The following is a 24693-nucleotide window of genomic DNA, read 5'->3' as shown; positions in this document are numbered from 1 at the left end:
TAAATGCAGAAGACAAATTTGTTGTAAGAATACAATTTGTTGTAACAATACAATGACAAAATAAAGTGGCTTTCAGTTTTCTTTCAAGTGTTGCAGTAAGTGTTGCATGTTCTTGTCACTGCCCAGTCAGAATCAACCGTAGATGTGAGCTGCGCATGCATGAGTGTAAATGGTTTACCCAGCTTTATTATATTATGAAAATAAAGACAAAATTAGGGTCAGACCAAAATGGTCACATAGCAAACCTTTTCTTTTTGGAAAGTGCAAGTTCATATTAGAATTGGTTGCATTCATTCGAGGGTCCACCTACGAGTCTGTGCATCCACATACTCGCAGGCAAAATGCTTTATTAGGTAGATTTTTTTAGCTTGACTGCTGCATATTAAAAACTTTTTTTTTCCATATTTCCCACTCGATCAACTTGGACGCTGCACAAAAGTCTTACAATAGCAGGAAAAACACTGGTTTTTGTGTCCATGTGTGCGTATATCTGTCTGCCGCTAATCTCACATACTACTGTGCCTGTCAGCCTAATTATTTTTGTGCACGGTTATGACTGTATGATCAAGGACCTCTCGTGGTGCAGTGATTCAAAACCTTTGAAAAACTGGTTTTATACTGCAGTTGATTGCTAACTCCTGAGCTGATTTTTCGCCTATATGCGAGCACTAGACAAGGGGAGATACACAGGCAGTGCCTCTGTATTTTCCCTGCTCCCGGTAGGCAAAAAAAGGGTGGATTGTCGCCAAGTCTGAGTGCCTTAGAAGGGGAGATACGCTGGCGGTGATCTGCACTCTTCTGTGTGCACTCTTCTAGTTCAATCAGTATTTGGTTTTCAAAAATGAGCTGTTGGCATGTTTACGCATCTGTTTACCTTCAACAAGTGTTAAAGCTTATAAATGTTGTTCAGCTGCATTCCTGTTTTGTGGTTGATGACATTTTTACGAGGGTTCTTTGCCAACAGATCACACATAAGGCATTTGTAATGTGCTAAATATAGTAACAGTAAATTGAATGTTGTGTGTGTGTGTGTGTGTGTACACAATCACAGGAAGTAATTGCAGCTCCAGCAGTGAGGGTGAGGCCCCGTCAACAGCGTTGCACGCAGGAATATGTGTCAGACAGCAGAACGTCTCCATTAAAGATGCCATCATCGCCCGTGAAGCGCTGTCTCTGCTTGTGACCTGTCTTCAGCTACGCTGTCAGCAGCTCTGTAAGTCACAAGCAGAGAGGCAAAAGCACCCAAACTGCTTCTCACCCTACCCTCTAGTCACCTGCCCAGAGTTGCATTAACAATATCTCAACAAAAGGCATACATCTGTTGTGTTTCTCTAGTACCTGTATGTGGGTTGCTTAATGGTCACTTTAATTAAGGCTGTTACTCTCACATTCACATGGAATGCTAAGTGTGTGTTTTCTTCTTCTCTCCAGCTTCTTTTTATAACCTCCCCTCTGTCAATGACTTCATCATCGACATTCTGCTGGGATCGCCCAGCGGAGAGGTAAACAGACTCTTTGCTCATCAGCTCATTGTTTTGCACGGATGTGAAAATGTAGGTCAAATGTGTATTTGCACAGTAGGTCTTTAGGAGTATATAGATGACTCGTCCTTTATGCTCTGTTGTCACTCCCATCCCGTTTTCTTTTTGTGGGTCAGATCCGTCGTGTGGCATGTGATCAGCTCTACACTTTGAGCCAGACAGACACCTCAGCCTTCCCTGAGCTTCAGAAACCCAACCTGTTTCTCTTGTCAGTCATCCTCACTGCTCAGCTGCCGTTATGGAGCCCTACATCTGTGATGAGAGGAGTCAACCAGAGGTACAAGACAGATGCAGAAGTACAAATTTTCGCTCTCTGCATTTCTCTCCCTCTTGAATTCTGAAACATTTGAACTCTCAAACTCTTTCATAAACTTTGGATTGATGGCCTGTTCCCTCCTTAGATTGCTATCCCAGTGCACTGAATACTTCGACCTTAGATGCCAGCTTCTGGATGACCTAACAAGTAAGTCTTGGATATGAGGACTTTCATTCCAAAATAAGATAACAACTATTTTTTAAACTTTTATTTTATAGTTTGTTTTTTATAAACAGTGAACAAGATGTTCTGTACAGGATTGCATGTTCAATGCAGACACATGCACAAAGAAACTGAGCAAAGTTATATCCATACACTAATTATACATAAGTTTCTGTCTCTTGAGTTTATTAAGAAACACATTTCTCCTGTTGTTTTTCATGTATTCCTGTAACTGTAGAGTATATGTAATCTGTTCCATACAACATAAGAGGTTAATTGTGCTTAAAAAAGGCCCACAGTGTGTGTGTGTGGGGGGGGGGGGCTGCTATGTAGCCATCATTTTATCTTAACTTTTTTCCTTTCTACTATGAGGGACTTGAAAAGATAAGTACCACTTTTGATTAGTTCTTTGGGAATACTAACAAGGTATGATGAGAGAAATCTAACATCATTACCAAAACTTCATGTTTCTGAAATTACTGATCCCACTTCATTTCAGAAAGATTGGATAGAGGGACACTTCAAAAATATGCGAGCATGGTGCAGTGTTATTGCTCCACACCACCCTCACAACAGTGCTAATTTAGTTTTTTTGTTTTGGGGGTTGTAAAAAGGAGAATAAGGTTTTTCCAACAAAAGTCTCTCAAGTCAGGGAGTTGGGGCTATACTGGGTTTCCTAGGCATTCTGCTGCACCTCCTCCCTTATTTCTATGCCCATCACTTTTGCCCATCATTGCTTTATATATAATCTATTAACTTTTACTCAATGGAGTGGTGCCCCGATATAATTTACATGAGTCCTTTGCTACTTCCTGATTTATAGGCATTGATAAATATTTGTGTGATTATTGATGATCCCTCTGGACTGAGGCCTTTTACCTTTTTCAAAAAGTAGTGGTTGATCTGTAAGTACCTATAAAATTCCTGTCTGTCTGGCTCAGATGTCTAACAGACAATGGAAGCTATCAAGCTCCCAATTTGTCACTATAGTACAAAAGGATGTGATACCATGTTGAGTCCATTGCCTATAACTATAATGCAAAGATGCTGGTATGAAGTCTGGGTCTTATGCTGGCCAAATAAGCAGCTCCACCTGTCTATGGAGCTGAGATTGTTTAACCACCACTAGCCAAACCTTAAATTAAAAATTAACCCACTGATTCTGTCAGTGAAACCTCCTTCTCCCTGCTATGACTGCCCAGCTCTGACTGTAGGTGTATCCATAAAAAAATTCAATATCCTTCCACTTAGCTTTATAAGCTGGTGTGTGCCAGTATACTAGTGGTTTTAGCTGGTCTTTTAGGTATAATTTCTCAGACAAGGTAGAACCATGCCCCCTCTGTCTATACAAGTGTAATGTTAAATATTTCTCTAGAGGTCTCATATTGTTCAAGTTCAACTGACATTTCTGCTTGATCCATTCCCTAAACTGTTTTGAGTGGGAGCTCTGCTGGAAGTGATAAGAACATATATTAAGATATATTACTATATCTATATTATTATACTGCATGTTAATTGACTGTTGCCAAAATCAAGAGGGAGTGAGCTCAACCGACTAATATAATTTTTTGATACATTTTTAATTAATATTGTACAACAACATGTCTTTATGTATACCCCCAAGTACTTGGCGTGGGAGGAATTTCAGTTGAGCGTATACCTATCAACAAGTTCTTTAGTGGGAATATAGTGAAATACTAGAGCCTGAGTTTTGGCTGCTTAGCTATTAAACAAATAGCCTGAATGTTTCCCATACATTGTCAGAGTATTTATCAACAGGGGTATACCTGGACCTGGGGCAGCTCTCTCCTGTCCGACTGCTTGGACTAGTGGTTCACTGAAGAGGCCTAGGCTAATTGGGCAGCCCTGCCTACATCCACATTGTAAAGCTATTGAATCAAACAAACTACCATTGACCTTTATCTTTTCAATTGATGAAAACTTTATTGTTCATATACATTGTATATAGTACTTCCAAAAGCCAAAACTGCATCCAGGTAGTGTAGTGGTCTATTCCGTTGCCTACCAACATGGGGATCGCTGGATTGACTCCCCGTGTTACCTCTGGCTTGATCGGGCGTCTCTACAGACACGATTGGCCGTGTCTGCGGGGGGGAAGACGGATGTGGGTGGGTGTATGTCCTGGTCACTGCAATAGCGCCTCCTGTGGTCGGTCGGGGCACCTTTTTAGGGGGGAAACTGGGGGGAATAGCGTGATCCTCCCACGTGCTACGTCCCCCTGGCAGAACTCCTCACTGTCAGGTGAGAAGCGGCTCGTGACTCCACATGTATCGGAGGAGACATGCGGTAGTCTGCAGCCCTCGCCGGTTCGGCAGAGGGGGTGGAGCAGCGACCGGGACAGCTCGGAAGAGTAGGGTAATTGGCTGGGTGCAGTTGGGGAGGAAAAAAAAGGGGGGGGGGCGGGGGACAGGAAAAAAAATCCCAAAAAAACCCCAAAACAAACCAAACTGGCCATAACTCGATAAAGAAATTCCCTCCCGATCAAGTCAAAAGCGTTCTCAGCATCCAAGCTGTTAATAGTTTGTAAGTTTTTTTTATATTAACATGGTCAGTAATATGTAAGGCTCTGCTTAGGGTGGCACAGTGGCCCAGTGGTTAGCACTGTTGCCTCACAGCAAGAGGTCCTTTCTGTGTGGAGTATGCATGTTCTCCCCATGTCTGCGTGGCTGTGCTCCGGTTTCCTCCCACCATCAAAAAGACATGCATGTTAGGGTTAATACTCCTGTCTGTATCCCTGACCAAGGCAATGGAAAGAAGAACTGGAGTTGGTCCCCGGGCGCTGCAGCTGCCCACTGCTCCTATACAATAGGATGGGTTAAATGCTGAAGACAAATTTCATTGTAACCTGTACAATGAGGCAACACAGCCTCCATCCTCTTAGTCAGTGTAGATGCATTAGAACAGCCTGCTGTGTAGATGTGTCATTATAAACTGCCCCGAATGGTCTGAGACATTACTTTGACCTATTTTACTTTCTTTCAGCCTGTGTTATGTATAAAGAAATTGTTGATTTTGAAGTAGAGTGTGTTGAGCAGAATAGAAAGTGAATTTTGTTTGACCGAGGCATTTTCTACCATTCAACTTACTCCCAAGTCTTGCAATGTCTTATTCACCCATTCCTCTATAAACACATTGTGGTAGTGGTGTGTTGTTTAGTCTCGGTTGCAAGTGGAGCGAGAGAGTGGGTGTGGGTCATGGAGGGGAGCAGACGTGATACCTGCTCTATATATTCTGCAGTGAAGTTGGGTCCAGAGGCTTATACACTGACTGACACACACGGCGAAATTGGCGGAAACACATATGAAAGAAGATAGAGCTCTAGCCCGTGGAAAAGCAAACCAGTTCTTAGAAGGGTCGCAAGTTGGACCAACTGCGAACCGGCACTAGCACCAGCCCAGAGCTAACACTAGGTTCACGTTGGTGGGAAGTGGGTAAGCTAGGCTGATTATCAGCCTCATGTGTGCCAGACTAACAACCTGCTCTGTATATTCTACAATGAAGCTGGTCCAGACACTGACTGACACACACACTGAGAAATCGGTGGAAACAGAGATGAAACCTGAGCTGAAACAGAAAAGTAAACCACTCTTGCTGAAAGGAGAGAGTGAGGAAACAACCATGTGAGAGACTGGACGAGAGAGACATTGTTAAATAAAACCTGTGTTAACCGCCAAACCCGTGTCTGCTTCTGTCTCAAACCCTTCCCGTGGTATATATAAGTGGTCACACACTTACAAAAATTTGTTTTATATTCCTATTAGAGGACTGACTATCAGTTGAAAACAAGTAATGGTACCTTTTTTAAAGGGTTGTAGACCTTGTCAAGGTAATGACACTTACAGATCGGGTTGGTTACGTTGAAGCGATACTGAATGAGGACGTTTGCGTAATGTTTTTTGTTGTGAAATTTAAATGAAGTGTTTTTTGATATAACTTGAACTAGAAAAAATTAAGTTTTATCTTTTCATCCACTAGAGGTCAGTGTAGCATAACCTCTATCAGTGGGTCTTGCTTTTGGTTTCCCCTTTCCTCCTCTCCCGACCTTCTAACCTCCATCTCTCCCTACCTCCTACTTTTGTAGCCTCAGAGATGGAGGTGTTGAAAGTGAGTGCGGCCACCATGCTGGAGGATGAGATCTCCTGGCTGGACAACTTTGAGCCCAGCTGGAGCTCTGAGATGGAGACCAGCGAGGCAGACAACATCCTCCAAGCAGGACACCTCCGACTCATCAAGACTCTGCTTTCACTCTGTGGCAATGAGAAGGAGCATCTTGGTGAGCACACATAAGTATATAATCACAGCTATGCAGTTCCTCTGTTCATTACTTAGCTAGTAAGGTAGAAAGGAGATTGTTATCTAGGCACAATCCTGAAGATTTACTTGCAAACAAATGCCCTTTTTTATATTTAATTTTCATCACACAACAGACTTACATACACACCCCACATTAAAATAGAGAGCAATATACTCGTTCCTAATCCTGTGCTTCTTCATCACTCCCAACAAAAATCTTAGCATCTTCAATCCGCCACCTCCAGCTCTGCATCCTGTCTTTTTGTCAGTGCTGTCTCCAAGCCATACAATATAGCTAGTCTCACTACCATCTTGTGAACCTTCCCTTTAACTCTTGCTGGTACCCTTCTGTTGCAAATCACTCCTGACACTCTTCTCCACCCACTCCATCCTGCCTGCACTCTTCTTCATTTCTCTTCCGTACTCCCTGTTACTTGGAACAGTTGACCCCAAGTATTTAAACTAATCCACCTGTGTCACCTCTACTCCTTGCATCCTCACCATTCCGCTGTTCTCCCTCTCATTCACACATATGTACTCCATCTTGCTCCTACTGACATTCATTCCTCTTCTCTCCAATGCATACCTCCACCTCTCCAGGCTCTCCTCAACCTGCTCTCTACTTTCACTACAGATCACAATGTCATCCGCGAACATCATAGTCCACTGAGACTCCTGCCTGATCTTGTCCGTCAACCTGTCTGTCACCATTGCAAACAAGAAAGGGCTCAGAGCCGATCCTTGATGTAATCCCACCTCCACCTTGAACCCATCCATCATTCCAACCACACACCCCACCACTGTCACACTGCCTTCAAACATATCCTGCACCACTCTTACATACTTCTCTGCCACTCCGACTTCCTCATACAATACCAATGCCACACCTCCTCTCTCGCACCCTGTTATATGCTTTCTCTAAATCCACAAACACATAATGTAACACCTTCTGATCGTCTCTATACTTCTGCATTAACATTCTCAAAGCAAACCTCGCATCTGTAGTGCTCTTTCATGGCATGAAACCATACTGCTGCTAACTAATCATTACCTCTCTTAACCAGCTTCCACTACTCTTTCCCATATCTTCGTGCTGTGGCTGATGAACTTTATACCTCTGTAGTTACTACAGCTCTGCACATCACCCTTATTCTTGAAAATTGGTACCAGTATGCTTCTTCTCTACTCCTCAGGCATCCTCTCACTTTCCAAGATTGTGTTAAACAATCTAGTTAAAAACTCCACTGCCATCTCTCCTAAACATCTCCATGCCTCCACAGGTATGTCATCTGGACCAACCGCCTTTCCAGTCTTCATCCTCTTCATAGCTGCCCTCACTTCCTCCTTGCTAATCCACCGCACTTCCTGATTTACTATCCCCGCATCATCCAACCTTTTCTCTCTCTTTCTCTCATTTTCTTCATTCATCAGCCCCTCAAAGTACTCCTTCCACCTTCTCAACACATTCTCCTCACTTGTCAGCACATTTTCATCTCTATCCTTCATCACCCTTACCTGCTGCGCATCCTTCCCAGCTCGGTCCCTCTGTCTAGCCAATCGGTACAAGTCCTTTTTTCCTTCCTTTGTGCCCAACCTCTCATACAACTCACCATATGCCTTTTCCTTTGCCACCTCTCTCTTTGCTTTACGCTGCATCTCCTTGTATTCCTGTCTACTTTCTTCATTTCCCTGACTATCCCACTTCTTTTTCGCCAGCCTCTTCTTCTGTATACTTTCCTGTACTTCCTCATTCCACCACCAAGTGTCCTTGTCTTCTTTACTCTGTCCAGATGACACATCACGTACCTTCCTAGCTGTCTCCCTCACTTTTCTGCAGTGGTTACCCAGCCATCCAGCAATTCTCCACTACCACCCAGTGCCTGTCTTAAAACCTCCCTGAACTCCACACAACAGTCTTCCTTCTTCAACTTCCAATATTTGATCCTTGGCTCTGCCTTCACGCTCTTCCTCTTCTTCATCTCCAAAGTCATCCTACAGACCACCATCCGATGCTGCCTAGCTACATTCTCCCGTGTCACCACCTTGCAGTCTGCAATCCCTTTCGGATCGCGCCTTTTGCATAGGATATAATCCATCTCTGTGCATCTTCCTCCACTCTTATGTCACCTTGTGTTCCTCCCTCTTCTTGAAATATGTATTCACCACAGATATTTCCATCCTTTTTGCAAAATGTACCAATATCTGTCCTTCCGCATTCCTCTCCTTGACACTATACTTACCCATTATCTCCTCATCACCTCTATTCCCTTCACCAACATGCCCATTGAAGGCTGCTCCAATCACCACTCTGTCCTCCTTGGGTAAACTCTCCACCACTTCATCCAACTCACTCCAGCATTCTTCTTTCTCTTCCATCTCACACCCAACTTGCAGGGCATATGCATGATAACATTCATCATCACACCTTCGATTTCCAGCTTCATATTAATCACTCCGTTTGACACTCTTTTCACCTCCAACACACTCTTGACATACTCTTCCTTCAGAATTACCCCTACCCCATTTCTCTTCCCATTCACACCATGGTAGAAGAGTTTGAACCCACCTCCGATGCTTCTGGCCTTACTCCCCTTCCACCTGGTCTCTTGCACATACAGTATATCTACCCTCCTCTCACCATCATTTCAGCCAGCTCTCTCCCTTTACCAGTCATAGTGCCAACATTCAAAGTTCTGATTCTCACCTCCGCACTCCTATCCTTCCTCCTCTCGCGCTGCCTCTGGACAAGCCTTCCCCCTCTCCTTCGCCCAACAGTAGCATAGTTTCCACCGACACCCTAGTGGCCAACAGTACCGGCGGTGGTCGTTGATAACCCGGCCTCGACCAATCCGGTATGGAAAATCTGATTTTTGATCAGCATATTTAATTTGGCAAAGGTTTTACATTGGATGCTCTTTCTGATGCAACCCTCCCCATTTATCCGGGCATAGGACTGGCACTAAGAATGCACTGGGTTGTGCATCCTCAGTGGCTGGGTTTATATATCAGAATCAGGATTGGAATCACGTTTATTGGCCATGTAGGTTTGCACTACATGGAATTTGACTCCGATTTCGTGGCTCTCTGTGTACTAAACATAGAATAACAACACAACAATCTTCAGATATATACACATGGATTGATTATATACAAGCAAAATAAGAGGTAATAAAGTGCAGTGGTGCAGAGAATATATCAGAGATGCTGAAATAAATGTTAGCAGGTTACTGACATACATGCCAGAGGTAGATGGACATGACAGGGTGTACCAGTATACTGTACTGTACAGTATATACAAAATGGTGGAATTTATTGGACAGTATTAAGCATTCATTAGAATGATAGCCCACAGAAAGAAACTGTTTTTATATCTGATTGTTTTGTGTTTTGGTGTACAGTGCTCTGTAGTGCCTACCAGAGGGGAGGAGTTGGAACAGGTTGTGACCAGGGTGTGTTTGGTCTGCAGTCATGTGATATATATGTGCCATATATAAATATTTTATATGTTTTATAAATATTTATGTATTTAGGATTGTAATGTTAATGATACCCTTTCATTACCATGTATAGCTTGTACATTAGTGTTGGTTTTTTTTTGGGGGGGGGTCGCTCTTTAAGTTGACCCTTGTGATTTGTTCAAAACCACTTTCTACTGCATATTTACCTATTGGTATCAAATAGTGTTAATTGAGATGAATCCAGTGGATTGGTTGGCAAATATCAGTATATTCTCCTGTTATTTTTAAGTTGATTAGAGTATATTTTAATCTGAAATGTGCTTGCATCCTAAGGCTTAGTAAATCAAATCAAATTGTGTAACATGAGTATGCTGTGTATGATTGTCTGCCCAGGTCCATCTCTGATCCAGCAGCTTTTGGATGACTTCCTGTTTCGAGCCTCACGCATCATCATCAACAGCTCTAATCCCACGCCATCCCCAGCCCCCAATCACGATTTCCATCCTAAGTATGACACGTTAAATTACTACATTTTTATCCGAATATTTCTGGATGGTTTTATGACAGTCAATAAACATAATCCATAACTATGTATTTTTCGATGTATGTATTGATGGCTATGCTATCAAATCCTCCAGGTGCAGCACAGCCAGCAGCAGGCTGGCAGCCTATGAGGTGCTGGTGATGTTGGCAGACAGCTCCCTGCCAAACCTTCAGCTGATTACCAGAGAACTGCTATCCATGCACCACCAATCTGACCCTTCCCTTAGCAAGGAGTTTGATGTGAGGCACATACAGAATATCATTAACTTCTTGTCATGGTTATATAGTTTAACTTGGTTTTATACACAATCTAGTTTTAAGATGCAAAACTAACTCATAGTCCCTCCCTTGTTCCAGTACCTACCCCCAGTTGACAGCCGCTCAATCTCAGGGTTTGTTGGCCTGAAGAACGGTGGAGCCACATGTTATATGAATGCTGTGTTCCAACAACTTTATATGCAGCCTGGCCTGCCAGAGGTACACGTATTTCCTAAATGCAGTTTCCGTTGTGTGTGAGATCAGTCAAAAAGCCGTTTGAGTTCAGATAGAGCCTTCAAAACAAGTCAGTGATTACCTTCATACCAGTACTCTATATAATGATGGTCCATATGTGCATTGTTCTGTAGGCATTCCTGTCCATTGAGGATGAAACGGATCAACCAGAGGAGAGTGTCTTTTGTCAGGTCCAGTCTCTGTTTGGACATCTGATGGAGAGCAAACTGCAGTACTATGTTCCTGAAAACTTCTGGAAGGTAGCAGGCCACTCACAGTGAAAGCCCAATTATTTCAGGATCTGAAACTCTGAGGTTTGCTTTGCACGTTGTAGACCAGTTGTCTTCAGTGATGTGCCGTTGAGGTCTGTGTCTATGCAGATATTCTTTCCAACCCAACTCTACACCAGCTGATTTCAATGATTAATGAGCCGTCAAACAGACAGGTGAACTAATCAGTGAAATCAGTTAGAGTAGTGTTGGGTTGGAATGAAAAGCTGGCACATAACTGAGTACGACTGGTACTCTTACGTGCCATAATTGAGTACCAACTTTTGGCTGAAATTGAAATTAGAGAACATCTGATGGTGTGGTTTTGTCTGAAGGGAATATGTCCAACATAATTATGTCTGTTGAAGATCTTCAAGATGTGGAACAAGGAACTGTATGTAAGGGAACAGCAAGATGCCTATGAGTTCTTCACCAGCCTGGTTGACCAGCTGGATGAACATCTCAAGGTAACATACATCACAAACTAACAAACAACACAACATCAATTAGCTTGTTGCACTTTTTGCCTCAAAAGTAAATTAATCATCACCTTTTTAATCATATCCTAAAATGCATGTTTACAATCATGTGTTCATTTAATATTATTTTTGATTTTGTTAAATTTTGTTCACTTTGTTTCCCATGATTCATTTCACACTGTTTGATTCCAATACACTTGCTATTTCCATTCTTTTCTAGACATTTTGGTATATGTGATTTAATGCATTAAAAAACAATGTTAACTCTGCATTCATATAGCTATATAAGTAGTAATTATTATTAATGACTACATGTACAGTATAAGTTCATCATCTGTGATAAGATCATTGATATAAATCTCTCCTACCAGAAAATTGGACGGGACCAGATCTTCAAAAACACGTTCCAGGGAATCTTCTCTGACCAGAAGATTTGTAAAGACTGTCCTCACAGGTGTGCCAGAAACTGTTTTGTTTTGGTTTTTTTCCACCTTTTCCTTCATATTGCTATGGCATATTGTATGACTGTTATTTAACACTTGACCTTTTTCTATGCAGGTATGAACGTGAAGAAACATTTATGGCCTTGAATCTGGGCGTGACCTCCTGCCAGAGCCTTGAGATCTCATTGGATCAGTTTGTCAGGGGGGAGGTGTTGGAGGGCAGTAATGCCTACTACTGTGAAAAATGCAAGGAAAAGGTTTGTATAGTGGTCTGCCTGTGTGTGAACAGTTTGTGTGAACTCATTTTGCTTTTGATGTGTGGACAACATATGTGCTAGATTGATTGTGTGTGTGTGTGTGTGTGTGTGTGTGTGTGTGTGTGTGTGTGTGTGTGTGTGTGTGTGTGTGCAATAGAGGACCACTGTGAAGCGCACATGTATCAAGTCCCTCCCCAATGTACTCTGTATCCACCTCATGCGCTTTGGTTTTGACTGGGAAAGTGGACGCTCCATCAAATATGACGAGCAGATCAGGGTAGGACACAGAACAGCATTTTTCCACTCTATTCGCCACACATTTTGAGGTCCCCTGACTTTATACTAAAATTAATTTCTCTTGGGCTGAAACATGATTGCTATCATCTTTTGTCTTCTTTGCCTTTGTTTGCAGTTCCCCTGGGTGTTGAACATGGAGCCCTACACAGTTGCTGGCATGGCCCGTCAGGACTGCAGCATAGAGGGAGGTGAGGGGCGGGGCGACGGGGCTGGAGGAGGGTCACCCAGAAAGAAGGTGACCATCTCTGAGAACTATGAGCTGGTGGGAGTTGTAGTCCATAGCGGCCAGGCCCATGCCGGACACTACTACTCCTTTATAAAAGACAGACGGTAAGCCCACTTGTGACCTAAATAGCTTTTTTTTAAGTTAGAAATGTCTTGCACTACCTCAGTGTTAAGAGAAACCGTGCTATCAGCAGAAATATGGGCATAGTGGTCCCCTTTATACTGGAGTTTACCTGCTCTCACCCTTGCAAGTAATTGCATTCTCACCAACCCATGGTATCCTATTTTATAGCAGACCCTGTGACCTCCCTGTGGAGCGAGGTGATTGAAAAGTTAATTTCTATACAGAATCACTAAATTATTGCACAATATACCCAGAAATAATTGGAGCCTCAATGGTTCCCCTGCTGGCCTTGGATGGATCCATATTTGAGCCATCACCTATGTCTCTGATCCCTACAATCCCGTGTCTAATAGACAAAAATGCTAAAGGCCCGAGGACTGCCTATTCTCCTCTGAAATATTATGTCATAAAAAGTTGAATGTTAATATTACAGTAGTTAAGATAATTAAATGTCAGGAGTAATATTCGCTGTAAATAAATTCACTTGTGTGCTTGGTGGGACAAATCTAAGCGCTGTCAAATTAGTTGAGTATATGAACATATGACCAAAGTTTTCCAGTGAGAATTTTTTTGGAGTCAAGAGGACCTCCTTGGGACACATGAATCCAGCATTAGACTCACTTTGTGTTCCGATTCATTTTGTAAGCATCTCCAGATGTCTGGCACTGGAAGGCAGGAACACTCTCTGGACGACTGGAATATGAGGAGGCATCGCTCTCTCTCCACCCAGAATTTGGTTTTTCTCCAAGAGATGGATATGGTCTCACTATTGTACTATTTTAGAAGTCAGTAATGTATTCGTGGGTATGTGTAGATGGATGAGGCCCTTGGACAGTGGACAAAGACAGACCTCATCTGGCTGACCACAGGGTAGTTGGTTTGTAGGTATAGACCAACATCTTATGGTACACCTGTTCAAGAACAAGGTTATTCTGAAAAAGGCTCCAATTTGCTCAACTAAAAGTGCCATGAAGTAAACATTTACCTGATCGGACTCATGATCATCTGTATTGCACGGCAAGCCTACAAACTCTCTTTATCCATCCATGCTGTCACTTCTCATTGTAAACTATTCATGAGAATAAAGGTGCCATACTCTTGCTTTAAAGACAGAAAGGATAAAGACACTTTTTGTTCCCCTTACCACAAGCTTAAGCTATCACAGGTCAAATGAAGTCCCTCTAGCAAGGCTTGAGTTAGACAGTCACACTACAAGTGATGAGAAGCTCTTTTTGTGCTTTTATGATGAATTTTTATGACTTTATTTATTTATCATAGTCTGAATAGATGTGCCAAGTTTTCACTTGAAGGATAGTAATGCCTTTCAAATCTGAAGCTAAATTAGCCTTGTCCCCTCCTCATTCCTTATCTCTTTTCTATCTCCTTGACTCTTTCTGTTCCTCATGCCCCACCCACTTCCTCTCCTTTTCCTCCTCCTCACTCTCCCTGCTATTTTAGGGGGACTGCTCGTGGACGCTGGTACAAGTTCAATGACAACGTGGTGGAGGAATTTGATATGAATGATGAGACTCTGGAGTATGAATGCTTTGGAGGAGAGTACCGCCCCAAAGTCTATGACCAGTGTAAGTTATACATATCAACAACTGCTGCTACCTTGTCAGACATGTATGGAACAATGTGTATTGCAAGACCAAACAGACAAAGCCACGAAAGTCAGCAATTTCCTCGTTGTTTTCTCTTGACTCACACACTGGTTATCCCTGTTTTTATGTGTGTGCTTGTGTTTTGTATGTATGATCATGTAGCCAACCCATACCCTGATGTTCGGCGGAGGTACTGGAATGCCTACATGTTGTTCTACCAGAGAATTAGTGACCAGAATTCACCCGTCTTGCCCAAGAAGAGCCGAGTCAGCGTCATGAGGCAGGAAGCCGAGGACCTCACACTGTGAGTCAACGTAAATATGCACACACACACACACACACAATGCTCACAAGCTCATGCCCTTGTGATATGCAAGAATAAAGACATTTAGATTTTTTGGATTTTCAGATTCACAGATAAGAGTGGCACTGTGTTATCATCTTGTTCTCTCATTCATGTCTCCCAGGTCAGCACCCTCCTCCCCTGATATCTCCCCACAGTCCTCTCCTCGGCCCCCTAGGGCCAACAATGACCGCCTCACCCTCTTGACCCGCCTGGTCCGTAAGGGAGAGAAAAAGGGTCTGTTTGTAGAGAAGATGCCAGCCAGCATCTACCAGGTAAACTGGCACAAAGCAACTTGTGTGGAGACTGATTCCAGAAGCTGAAAAAGCTGAACAGCTTTTTTACAGCAGTTCAACCTTCTGTGTTGCTGTAACCCTCAAGAAGTAGAACTTGCCAATAGCTCCTAACTGTAAAGGAAATGATTTACAGCATCACTCAGACCCCTCTTTTTCTCTTTCTTTGTGTAGATGGTAAGAGATGAGAATCTGAAGTTCATGAGAAACAGAGATGTCTACAACAGCGACTACTTCAACTTCACCCTCTCTCTGGCTTCCGTCAATGCAGTATGTGTTTGCCGATTGAAATGTACTTGCATGTCTGACTGTTGGTATATACAGAGAAAATTATGTCTTTCCTTTGTGTGATTCAGACAAAACTGAAGCATCCAGACTATCAGGCCATGGCCAAAGAGAGTCTTCAGCTGGCCGTTCATTTCCTCTTCCACACCTACCTACACACCAAAAAGAAGCTCAGGTGTGTTTGTGCACTACCACCACATATAAAAATGCATGAATATCAGTAGTCAATATCTCTATTTCCCACCCTCGATTTCACACTCTGTCCCTCTGTCATTTCTCTCTCTCTCAGGGTGGACACAGATGAGTGGATGACAACGGTGGAGGTGTTGCTGTCTAAGAGCAGTGTGGCATGTGAGTGGATGGTACAGTACCTGGTTGGACCAGAGGGAAGAGAAATCACCAGGTCAGTATCTGAATGCTCTTTGTCTCTCGGGTTAGATATCACACAACTCAACCTCTCCAGGTGTGTGATGTAACACAATGAAGGCTGCTTTATTGTGTAATCTCAAACAAGAGGGGTTTGGCCTACTCCATTTTTCATGGAAACTAAAGAGAAAGAAACCCTGTAGCACAACATTAAAACGTCTATTTTTTTGTTAAGTAGTTCTGATGAATTAGGATGGTGTTGGTGTGTGGTACGGCAGTAAAACAGCTTACAGATTAGCCCAAAATTGCTGTTGATTTCAAGTGGAATACATATCATAGTAGTGGGAGAGGCAGATGAGTAGCCCATTAGAAGTGGAGAAAAGGTTTGGATAGCAAATACAACTGTCTGTCCCCTTGGCTGCAGAAAAGGTCCTCAACTAGCTGTAGCCTCTCGAAAGTTTTTGCAGGCAAAGATATATGTGAAACGTCCGTGGTGGTGTAGTGGTCTAAGCATCGGCTTTGTGTCGATGCAGTTGCCCACTGGGGACCGGGGTTCGCGCCTCGGTCTTTTCAGATCCGACTATGGCCGGACTCGACGAAGCAGCAGTAATTGGCAATGCTGTCTTCGGGAGGGGGGCGGAGTCGGCTTGTGTTTGTCACATGAATGCGTCTCTGTGTGTGTCGGAAAAAGCAGTGGTTCGGCCTGGAGTCGCCTTGTCACGAAAGTGGGGAGTCATCTCCTTCGAGACTACCAGCCAGATAGATGCAGTTGGTGAACGCATGCAGTACGAGGGTGGGTGTTTGAATTAAAAAATAGGGATCAATTGGCCACCAAATTGGGAGAAAAATCAGAAATAAATTTAGAAAAGGAAAAAAAAAAGATACATGTGAAACTTCAACCAATGGCTACTTCTCTGATATCTCTACAAATGCAGCATAGAATAGAGCAGAGAATGGATGTGTCTTTCCAGCTCTGAAACAGCAAGCTAGGATATATGTTTACATGCTGATTTATTGTGGCTGTTGCTAGGTCCAAGATTGAATCAGTGCAGCATTATTCAAGCTATTCTAGTGATATCAAATACCACTGAGTTGGCAGCTCTCAGCAAATCTCCTTCATTCTAATCAATGCTCATTCAGCCCCTGCTATGGCCAGCATTGTCTCGTTTCAACAGCCAGAGCAGCATTGTTCCTTTTAATTCTCAATGTTGACACTTTCACTCTCCTCTCCTTTGAAATATAAATGGGCTCAGAGCACTTTTTTTTTAACATGTTTGTAAACAGAGGCACACACCACATCAAAATGTGTTGGCATGTAGTGCACTTTATAGCATGTCCTCAATCACACATACACTGAGTGCTGGAGGAGTAAAAGCACCTATGTGGGTGGGGCTTAGTATCTAACTGTTCATTGGTTGATAGAGTGGGCCTGGTTCTGGAACGTAAACACTTTAAAACAGACTCTGTGGTATGGTACAGTTTTCGGCAATTTTTGTGTGTGCGCGCTTGGGCGTGTGTGCAAGAAAAAAGGTGTGGGCCTCCCCTACACTTGTCTGAGGCATGGGGTGAGCATGCGTCTCTAAAATGTGATTGGTTGTCCAACATCAGACGTTTGGGGAAATGGAACAGGCCAGCCCTAATGCGCACACCACACACCCCTTCCCTGGGAGAGGAGAGATATTGTCTCACACTGCGCTGTATTTACAAGGATGAACGTGCCAGCACAACAACTAAGTGTTTTGGAAAAAAAACAATTGACTAGCGCTCTCCAACAAACACATAATGAAATTGTAGACTTGATCAGACTGGTATCTCTACTCGTCGACATCAGAACAGTATTGATGAAGAGCTAATCATTCCTATTGTACCAATTTCTCAGGGATGGTAGTATTGTAGTGAATAAACCTTTTTTTTTTCTTGCCCTCTCCACAAGGACGTCAACACACACAAAATTTCTCACAATGCAAGGTCAGCAAAAAAACTAGGGTCCCTCGAGCTAACATGAGTCGATCTGGCACAGGAACTGTCATGTACCCTTATGGACTTAAAATCTGGACTCTGTACTCCTCAAAACGTTATAAAGTTGTTTTATGTCGAAGTTTATTTGGAAAGAGATTGTATTGTACATGTTTATGCAAAGACAGATTTTTAGTAGTCTTTTTCTTATCCTTCAATATATTGAATGATACTTTCTGAACATAATGAAATAAAATCATTATAAATGCTTTGGTTAAATAGCAGAACATTTTCTGCAACCTTCAATCTTCCCCTCTCACCAGGGTATGTCTGTTGGAGTGCAGTGTGAGAGAGGTGAGGGTAGTAGTGGCATCCATCCTAGAAAAGACCTTAGAGAGTGCACTTCATTTTGGAGACCCTGGATTGGACAGCTTGACAGATGTCCTGCTTTCCTTGTTGGACAAAGATGTGCCTGAGAATGTCAAAAACTGTGCACAGTACTTCAGCCTCTTCAGTAACTTCACCCAAAGGGTAATTAACGTCCACAAAGAAATGCATGAAAAAAACAGTCAACACACCCAAAACAGTGACCAAGGGGGAGCAGTCTTATTTAGTCTTATTTTTTTTCCTGCTCTCTTTTTCAGGGTTATGCTCCCTGTCGGCTGCTATTGAAACATTCTGCTTATCGTCGCATGCTCATCTTCCTACTGGGATCGAATAGGCAAAACAACCAGGTAGGGCTGCACAGTTATATAAATATTTATAAATTGCATTTTTGGTTTCTGTTGCACTATGGTGGTGTAATTTTGACTATTACACCTACGGCTATCGGTTGATTTTAATTTTGGTGACATATGAACTTAAAGTCTTACTGTGGCTCTCATCATAAGCATTGTAAGTGTCCCTGAAATCCCTAAAATGTACATTTAATGCACAATCCTTAATTGTAGAATACAGGTAATACTGAAAAATGTCATGTATACAGTGGTTGTCAACAGGTATTTGACATTGCAAGATGTGAAAATATGTTAACTAGCTAAACTGTTCTCTTTTTTCCTATACTGAACCTTTTTTTTTTCTTTTTTTTTTTTACACATTCCTGTAAATAGTTTGCAAGTCCCGTTTACGGGTTTGTAAAAAAAAAAATTTTTGTGAATTTATTGCATAAAGAACTCTCAAAGAAACAGCTGACTAACAAACTATGAAAACAAACAGCACTTGTGAGACGGAGAAACAGTCCAGGGAAATGTGCCGTAAAACAGGCTCCAGTCTAGCCTTTTAGGAGACAAAAAAAAAATCTTTGTCTCTCTACAGAACCGACGGTGGAGTCCAGCCCAGGCTCGGGAGTTCCTTCACCTCCATAGCACCTTGGCCCTTATCACTCTGCACTCGAACCTCAGCACACGGCGGACACAGAGTGAGACACACTAGAACACACACACACAAATGCTAGGGTTTTTTTGTTTTTGTTTTTTTGGGTGTGTGTGTCTGTGATTAACAGCTGCACTGACTCTTTCATCACCTGCTGTGTTCCTCAGCTCCGGGTGTGTCCAAGCTGAGTGTGAGTAGCATCCCATCCTCCGCCCCTCTCCTCCCCCTCCACGCAGATGTCCATGCATCACTCTTTACTCCAGAGGGTCAGCCTTACCTTCTTGAGGTAAGATAGTGTAATGTGTGTGCAATTATGCACTCACACACAAACTCAAATACAATGACAATGCCAATTATCAACCAAGGATTCCTTGCAAGATCCTGGGAGTGGAATATAGGACATTAATCCCATCATATCTTCTGTACAAAATGAAGAAAATATCACTTTTTATTCAAAATATAAAATTTTTTTTGCACCTCCACCTGAAATGGAGGTGCAGTCTACTTTAGGTTCTGACCTTTAGTTTTAGAAATAAATAAGTGTCAACTTTTCTTTGACTGCCCCTTCGGTGATGTTTGTGCCCTGCTCAGGTTATGTTTGCTATGCGGGAGTTGTCTGGCCCGCTGTCCCTCCTAATAGAGATGGTGACCTGCTGCTCTTACTGTAATGAGCCTTTCTCCCTGGGAGTCCTGCAGTTACTCAAGGTAAGAAACCTGCATGTATTTAAACAGCAAAAGCCACAAAGAAGAGTCTTTCAGAGTTGTTAGACATATGAAGGTGATGACCATCCTTTGTCCACGTTTTTGATTATTTTATATCTTTGCGTCTTGTTAGACCCAGCTGGAGACAGCTCCACCTCATGAGCTGAAGAACGTCTTCCTGATGCTGCAGGAGTTACTGGTGAGTGATAGCTGTCCATTAAAGAATCTCTCCACTTTGAACGTCATAATTGTTTATAGTCAGTTTTATTTGTATAGCCCAATATCACAAATTAGAAATTTGCCTCAAGGGGCTTTACAGCAAAACAACATCCTGTCCTTAGACCCTCGCATTAGATAAGGAACAACTCCCTAAAAAAAAAACTTTTAACAAGGAGAAAAAATAGGAAAAGGCCTCAGGGAGAGTAACAGAGGAGGGATCTCTTTCCCAAGACAGACAACGTGCAATGGATGTTGTTATTTTACAGAATACAACGTTGAAAGTTAAGAACAGAATTATAATACAATTATGAAATAGATGAATATGATGAGGAGGATGCCAAGCATTGTCCAGATGCCACCAGAACAGCCCTAGACCCGAGCCACATGACCAGCATCACCATGTAAAAAAATAAAAATTAGTCACACGTCTTAGCAAGTGAAGGATATAACATTGAAACAGGATAACAAAATTATATGGATATAAAAAGAAAATGTGATGAGGGGGATGTCAAGTAGTATCCAGGTGGTACTACTTGACATCACCATGGAAACCTGGGAGGAGGATAGACTGCACGTGCACACAAGGGAGACTCACATCACATCATTCACACAGAAAAAGAGAAAGGAGAAGACATCATTCAGAGAGAGAGAAAAGACATGTGAGAGAAGAGAACCGTTTGCAATAGTCCATAATCTATATGCTATAATCTTGTCGGCAGAACAGTGGTTGGTAAATTCATTGAGACAGAAACCGACTCACCATGCAGTACAGGTTGTGAAGCACTCAAATTAAAGGCAACTAATTGTAGGTTAGGGCAAAAAGATTAGTTTTAAGTTTGGATTTAAAGGACTCAACAGACTCTGATTGTCTGATGGCAGCAGGCAGGTTATAGTGTGACTGAAGTTATCGGTTTCACAGACCACTGTTTCAGATTCTTTGCCTTTCAGGTTGTGGAAGATGCTTTGCAGACCCAGAGACTCAAGTATGCCTTTGAGTCAGAGAAAGGCCTGTTGGGTAGGTCCTGTATCTTGCACATCATGAAGAAACCCTTTCTCTTTGCATAAGTAATGGAGCAAAAAGGAGCGCAAACTAGCACCACTACAAATATGTGTAGTTGACTTTGCAGTCAATATTAAACTATGCTTCCCAGCATGATCAGGTGCCTATAGTTCTATGTGTACCGAATGTTTGTGTATGTGTGAGAAGGCCTAACTGAATGCTCTCCCCGTACAGCTTTGATGCACCAGAGCAACAATGTGGACAGCAGTCGCTGCTACCAGTGTGTCAAGTTTCTTGTGACATTGGCCCAGAAGTGAGTTCCCTTTAGGGTCAGAGGTTGGGGTTGCACAGACATAAAAATGATGCTCTTTAGATATACTCCATTCTGGGCAATCTTTTGACTGATATGACAGATTCAACAAAAGAAATGCTAATGTGAATATTAGATGAAATGTTTACCATGTTTTCCTCTATCAGATGTACTCCAGCCAAGGATTATTTCAAGGATCTGTCGGGTCACTGGAGCTGGGCTGTTCAGTGGTTACAGAAAAAGGCAAGCCTATAAAATACCACATCGTACAAGCACTGTGATTTCACAGACTCTTAAATAAACTTGCTGAATAATCATTTGGTTTTTCCTCTGTCTTAGATGTCAGAACATTACTGGACTCCACAAAGCAATGTATCCAATGAGACGTCTACCAATAAAACCTTCCAGCGCACTATCTCAGCACAGGTATATATACATGTGCACACACCATGGCAGGTCGTTAAATCATTTAATTTTAAGGCACTAGTCACTAAAATTAGACACTAGGGGTTATTTTTTAAACACTAGTTGCTATTCTGACTGTCATTAGTTGCTAAAAATTAGCTATTCTGTTAGAATAAGCACTAGTTGCTAATTTGATTATGACTAGTCACTTTTCTCTGTTATTAGTAACACTTCAGTAATCACTAGTTCTTTTGTTTTAGTTACTAGTACCTAATTTAAAGGCACTAGTCACTATTATATTCTTACCAGGAAAATACCAAGCTGCTTATCAGTTGAACCTTATGAGGCTGCACATATTAGATATCAACATTTCATTAACTACTAGTCACTATTTAAAAAGCACTAGTTGTTAATCCAATTCTGCTAGTCATCATATATTAGATACTAGTAACTATTTATCAACGACTAGTTGCTATTCTGATTTTCACTTGTCACTTTTACATTGTTACTAGTTGCTATTTAGCATTGACAAGTAGCTTTTTAATGAGATCTAGTTTCTATTCCAAATAAAGATGGCAACATTTATGTTTTAACTTGACATACATTCTTTAACACTAATGAATTGATATGACTAGTCACTACTAGATGTTGATATTAACATTTCAGATTCGACTGGTCAAAATGAAAACAATAGTATCAAATTGAATAGCAACTCGTCATTTTTGAAAAACTACCGGGCTTTGGTCACCCTAGTAGGCTTGATTCAATAATTACTGGAATAGCAACTAGCATTTATAAATGGTTACTAGTGACTAATATGTAATTACTCATAGAACTGTCTTAGAGACAAGTAAAAATTTGTTTTTTGACCTAGTATCTATTTTTTAGCAAAATAACGACAAGTGACAGCCAGGATAGGGTCTAGTATTTAAAAAAAAAAAAACAACTAATGTTTATTGCTTAGTGACCAGTAGCGAATCACCTCATCCATCTTTTTGGGGCCAGTGGGGCCAGCCCTACAACCATGAATGTCTGTCGCTGATCATGTGGAGTGACTGGGTGATCATGTTTAGAGCTTCTTTTTTTTTTGTAGATTTGTCCCCTTTTTTTCTTTTCAATTGTACTTGGCCAATTACTCCTCTCTTCCGAGCCGTCCGAGTCGCTGCTCCACCCCCTCTGCCGAGCCGGAGAGAGCTGCAGACTACCACATGCTTCCTCCGATGCATATGGAGTCGCCAGCCGCGTCTTTTTCACCTGACAGTGAGGAGTTTCACCAGGGCGATGTAGCGTGTGGGAGGATCACGCTATTCCCCCCCAGTTCCCCCTCTCCCCTGAACAGGCGCCCTGTTCAGGGGGGAGGCACTAGTGCAGCGACCAGGACATATACCCACATCCGGCTTCCCACCCACAGACACGGACAATTGTGTTTGTAGGGACGCCCAACCAAGCCGGAGGTAACACGGGGATTCGAACCAGCGATCCCCGTGTTAGTACTGAGTGATCCAAGTTACACAATTGGGCCACTGGATCAGGTAACCAACAACGTCACTGAAGTTACACGATTGGTCAGCCGACAAACGTCACCTGTAAAACACGGAAGTGGGCGTTCCCCTATTGGCCCTTGTCCTTTCAAAATGAATCGGCACAGCAGTTCCAAATCATTCCACATGTATCGCACACCAACAAACAGAATATATTACTGCTCGTGGATACTACTGAAATGCTAAGAACAGAATATTTTGCTGCTGTTTTCGCATCTGGTTACGCACTGCAACAGTCCAGCATAGAGCAGAGTAGGAGAGAAAATTGCTCTCCATGCACCGAGAGGCATGAGGGAGTTCACAGAGTTAAAGTATCCTAAATAATCACTCTGAAAAACACTCTCAATACAGAGTGAATCTTAGAAAAACAAGACATTCGCACATAGAAACATGAATGAGGAGGGGGAATTAATTGATAATTAGAATAGTTATAAGTTCAATTAAATTAAGTTCTCTTTCAAATTCAAATCAAACATTCCCAAATATGATTGGAAAGTATTTTTCTTGTAATTGCATTTATCGCCTTTTTTTTTTTTAACTCATAACTTGATCACGTCATGTAATATGCTGTACACTTTAACACAAACATTACAGGGCGCATTACAAAAAGTTGTAGATGAATGTTTGATAGCCAGGAATTCACATTATAAACACTACCACTGACTATTCCTGTAACAAATTGACCACAATTTCAAACATTGACCATACACGGTCCAGCTATATACTAGGTTTTGACCTAGTCTTGCTTATGATGGATTGCATTCAGCTGGCATACTGTGGGCTGTTTATGCATTAGTTTCTAAAAATTAAACGCAGTACTTGTTTTTTTTAAACACTAGTCATTGTTGTGAAGTTAGTAGCTGCTAAAAAAGATACGAAGTTGTAGTGTTTACATTTTAGTGACGAGTGCCTTACATTGAATAAATGATAAAACGGTTTGTCATAAAATGCACAAACGCATGCGTCTTATGTTGATCGTGTCTTTTTTGTTTTTCCTCTCATCCAGAATTTAACTTGCTGCTGTGTGTTAATGTGTGTATTTCTTATTGTGTAGGACACATTGGCCTATGCCACAGCATTACTAAATGAGAAGGAACAGTCTGGCAGCAGTAACGGCTCTGATGGAAGCCCAGCAAATGAAAATGCTGATCGCAGCCTTAGACAGGTATGCTTCAGTCACAACCCTACAGGCAATTCATCATAGCATAACTCCATATCATTCATCATGGTATACTAGTGCTTGTTCGATTTTATACAAACAAGATTAGACCGACAAAAAAAATACTTTCTGTCGAGGTGGGTGGGTTGTAAGTAGCTACGTAGTTGAGCATGTCAGTGCACCCAGCTAAGATTGACATGCTAATTGTGGTGCACAGCA

At 42.1% G+C, this 24693-nt stretch overlaps 1 protein-coding gene across 1 annotated transcript in view; it reads left to right on the top strand.

Moving 5' to 3' along the window:
* The window catches only part of usp24 (ubiquitin specific peptidase 24), a 48025-nt gene that overhangs the window by 20035 nt on the left and 3297 nt on the right, over positions 1 to 24693 (top strand). Inside the window, exons 35-65 of the mRNA XM_056275632.1 lie at positions 1052 to 1213; positions 1432 to 1502; positions 1658 to 1818; positions 1943 to 2004; positions 6122 to 6313; positions 10185 to 10299; positions 10430 to 10574; positions 10692 to 10811; positions 10961 to 11086; positions 11464 to 11562; positions 11946 to 12028; positions 12133 to 12274; positions 12432 to 12551; positions 12687 to 12901; positions 14379 to 14503; positions 14687 to 14828; positions 14992 to 15142; positions 15335 to 15430; positions 15517 to 15620; positions 15735 to 15848; positions 18091 to 18298; positions 18412 to 18501; positions 19082 to 19184; positions 19306 to 19424; positions 19730 to 19843; positions 19974 to 20039; positions 21008 to 21074; positions 21294 to 21372; positions 21537 to 21612; positions 21709 to 21795; positions 24370 to 24480. Of these exons, the coding sequence (XP_056131607.1) occupies positions 1052 to 1213; positions 1432 to 1502; positions 1658 to 1818; positions 1943 to 2004; positions 6122 to 6313; positions 10185 to 10299; positions 10430 to 10574; positions 10692 to 10811; positions 10961 to 11086; positions 11464 to 11562; positions 11946 to 12028; positions 12133 to 12274; positions 12432 to 12551; positions 12687 to 12901; positions 14379 to 14503; positions 14687 to 14828; positions 14992 to 15142; positions 15335 to 15430; positions 15517 to 15620; positions 15735 to 15848; positions 18091 to 18298; positions 18412 to 18501; positions 19082 to 19184; positions 19306 to 19424; positions 19730 to 19843; positions 19974 to 20039; positions 21008 to 21074; positions 21294 to 21372; positions 21537 to 21612; positions 21709 to 21795; positions 24370 to 24480 (3665 nt within the window). The remainder of the gene's footprint in view (positions 1 to 1051; positions 1214 to 1431; positions 1503 to 1657; positions 1819 to 1942; positions 2005 to 6121; positions 6314 to 10184; positions 10300 to 10429; positions 10575 to 10691; positions 10812 to 10960; positions 11087 to 11463; positions 11563 to 11945; positions 12029 to 12132; positions 12275 to 12431; positions 12552 to 12686; positions 12902 to 14378; positions 14504 to 14686; positions 14829 to 14991; positions 15143 to 15334; positions 15431 to 15516; positions 15621 to 15734; positions 15849 to 18090; positions 18299 to 18411; positions 18502 to 19081; positions 19185 to 19305; positions 19425 to 19729; positions 19844 to 19973; positions 20040 to 21007; positions 21075 to 21293; positions 21373 to 21536; positions 21613 to 21708; positions 21796 to 24369; positions 24481 to 24693) is intronic.

Source organism: Lampris incognitus, chromosome 3 (assembly GCF_029633865.1).
Source record: "Lampris incognitus isolate fLamInc1 chromosome 3, fLamInc1.hap2, whole genome shotgun sequence".
Lineage (NCBI taxonomy): Eukaryota > Metazoa > Chordata > Actinopteri > Lampriformes > Lampridae > Lampris > Lampris incognitus.
The sequence above is the reverse complement of the archived record's forward strand: the minus strand, read 5'-3'. Positions and strand labels throughout refer to the sequence as shown.